Here is a 2,182-nt window from a genome sequence, read left to right as displayed (position 1 = left end):
TACACATTGCTAGGTGTTCAGGACTTTCTGCCCTGGTGACATTCCATATTTGGCCTATTGTCCTGCTCTTCTCATGCCTATCTGACTACCTACCACATAAGGACTGTGGGACAGCTGCCAATGGTATAACAGGTGCAAAATGGAACTATAAGAAGAAAGGGGAAAGAAAGGAAGCAAAGAAATATTTGAAACAATAATTACTGAGGAATTTTCTAACTCTCTAATTACCACCCATTACTAAATCCTATTACTGCATTTTTCTTTCAAACTTGCTCCTGAATGCACTTTTTACCTCCTTGTTCCTCAGACTGTAGATGAGGGGGTTTAGCATGGGGATGACCACAGTATAAAATAGAGAAATCACTTTATTGATATCTAGGGAGGAACCTGACTCAGGAAGAACATAGATAAAGAAAAGAGCTCCATACAGGATGCAGATGGCTGTCAGGTGAGAAGTACAAGTGGAGAAAGCTTTCTGCCTCCCATCAGCAGTCTGGATCTTCAGGATGGCCACCAGGATGCACACATATGAGATGGTGATGATCATGCCACTGAACAACACAATAGCTCCAGCCATGATGAAAAGAACCAACCTATTATTCTGGGTGTCAGCACAAGCCAGAGAGAGAACAGGGAGAATGTCACAGAAAAAGTGGTTGACCACATTTGGACCACAGAAAGGTAAGCAAAAAGTGAAGGTCTCTTGAATAATGGCATTTAAAATGCCCATGGCATAAGGAGCTGCCACCAACTGCACACAGACCCGCTGGGACATGATGACCGGGTACAACAAAGGGTTACAGATGGCTATGTACCGATCATATGCCATGGCGGCCAGAAGGAAACACTCAGTAACTGCAAATTGACCAATAAACCACATCTGTACAGCACAACCCATGAAGGAGATGACTTTTCTCTTCAGAAAGATGTCCCACAACAACTTTGGAGCAATGGAAGAAGATGAGCCAATATCCACAAGGGACAAGTGGCTGAGGAAAAAGTACATGGGTGTGTGGAGTCGGGAATCTGTCCAGATAAGGGCAACCATCCCCAAGTTCCCCCCCAGTGTGACAAGATACACAAAGAGAAATATCAAGAAGAGTATCATCTTGTCTGGGAAATGGTCTGTCAAGCCCACAAAATAAAATTCAGTCACTGCTGTTTGATTCTTATCCATTGTTGGGTGGCAATCTGCAATGAGAGCAAAACAAAATCTTTTTTATAGATCAATAATTTAAAAAGCCATATAGCCTTTGAATCCATTAGCTGTCAATATCTATGTTCTTTAGATAGTGTAAATATTTAATTTTACAGTTGAATTGTACTTTTCTTCTGATATCAAACAGTTCAAACATGCTAAATGTTATGGAAATGTATATATACCACCTTTGCATTTGCTACTCACATTTATCAAATCATAATATGCTTAAAATAATGTTTTCAAAACTTATGAGAAGTACAACAAGCATTCATAGAACTAGTCTAACTTCTGGGTTCTAGGTATGGCTATTGTGCTAGTTATCTGTGCAGTCTGGGCAATTTATATTAATGTGTATGGATTTTACCTATTCAACGTATATGGATGGACTGTTGCCTTCTAACTCTTTTATGTCATTATTTTAAGCATGGATTAAAATTTCCTTTTCCTTTCAGTTGAGTGAAAGAATGTTGATTAGCTCAGAATCCACATTTCAAAAAAAACTGTGAAAATAAATAAAACCCATAAATCCTTCATGCATTCAGCTTGATCTGGTAACTCACAAAACTGAAATAGAAAAATCCTTCTCTTTCAATCCTATTATCAGTTACTTCTCCATCCTAACAACATGCTAATAAAATTCTTGATCTGCTATTTGTCATTATATGCAACATACACAGAGGGATACAGACCTTAATAGAGAAGAAAAATCTGAAGTAAAAATATAAAGTTTCTTGCAGACCCAGAAGAGGCTATGGAATCTCAATGATCATGCTGGCCTTCCTGGTGTCATTCTTTCTGGTTTAAACCTGAGTGTATCAGTCCACATTCCTAGAACATGGAGCCTGAGGGTCACTGTGGGCGTTGAAATCCCTGTAGAGTTTATGATCATCTATGAGAGGAGAGAGCGCATGAAGACAGGAGAGAAAAAACTCACAGCTTGGTCTCCGTGTGGAAGCTCATTGTTCCCAACTCTCCTGTAAC

The 2,182-nt window shown here is 39.4% G+C and overlaps 1 protein-coding gene across 1 annotated transcript; it reads right to left on the bottom strand.

Annotated features, from left to right (window-relative positions):
* Nucleotides 1–247: 247 nt before the first annotated feature.
* Nucleotides 248–1,177, bottom strand: LOC129151322 (olfactory receptor 5G3-like). The gene has a single exon (XM_054725697.1). It carries the CDS (start codon nt 1,175–1,177, stop codon nt 248–250), a length of 930 nt encoding a protein of 309 aa, XP_054581672.1.
* Nucleotides 1,178–2,182: the final 1,005 nt, after the last annotated feature.

The sequence above is a fragment of the Eptesicus fuscus genome, chromosome 13 (genome assembly GCF_027574615.1).
Source record: "Eptesicus fuscus isolate TK198812 chromosome 13, DD_ASM_mEF_20220401, whole genome shotgun sequence".
Taxonomy (NCBI): domain Eukaryota; kingdom Metazoa; phylum Chordata; class Mammalia; order Chiroptera; family Vespertilionidae; genus Eptesicus; species Eptesicus fuscus.
This window is presented reverse-complemented; position numbering and strand designations above follow the sequence as displayed.

Excerpts from the sequence above, each read along its gene's own strand:
- LOC129151322 (XM_054725697.1), bottom strand. The coding sequence starts at position 1,177 with ATGGATAAGAATCAAACAGCAGTGACTGAATTTTATTTTGTGGGCTTG.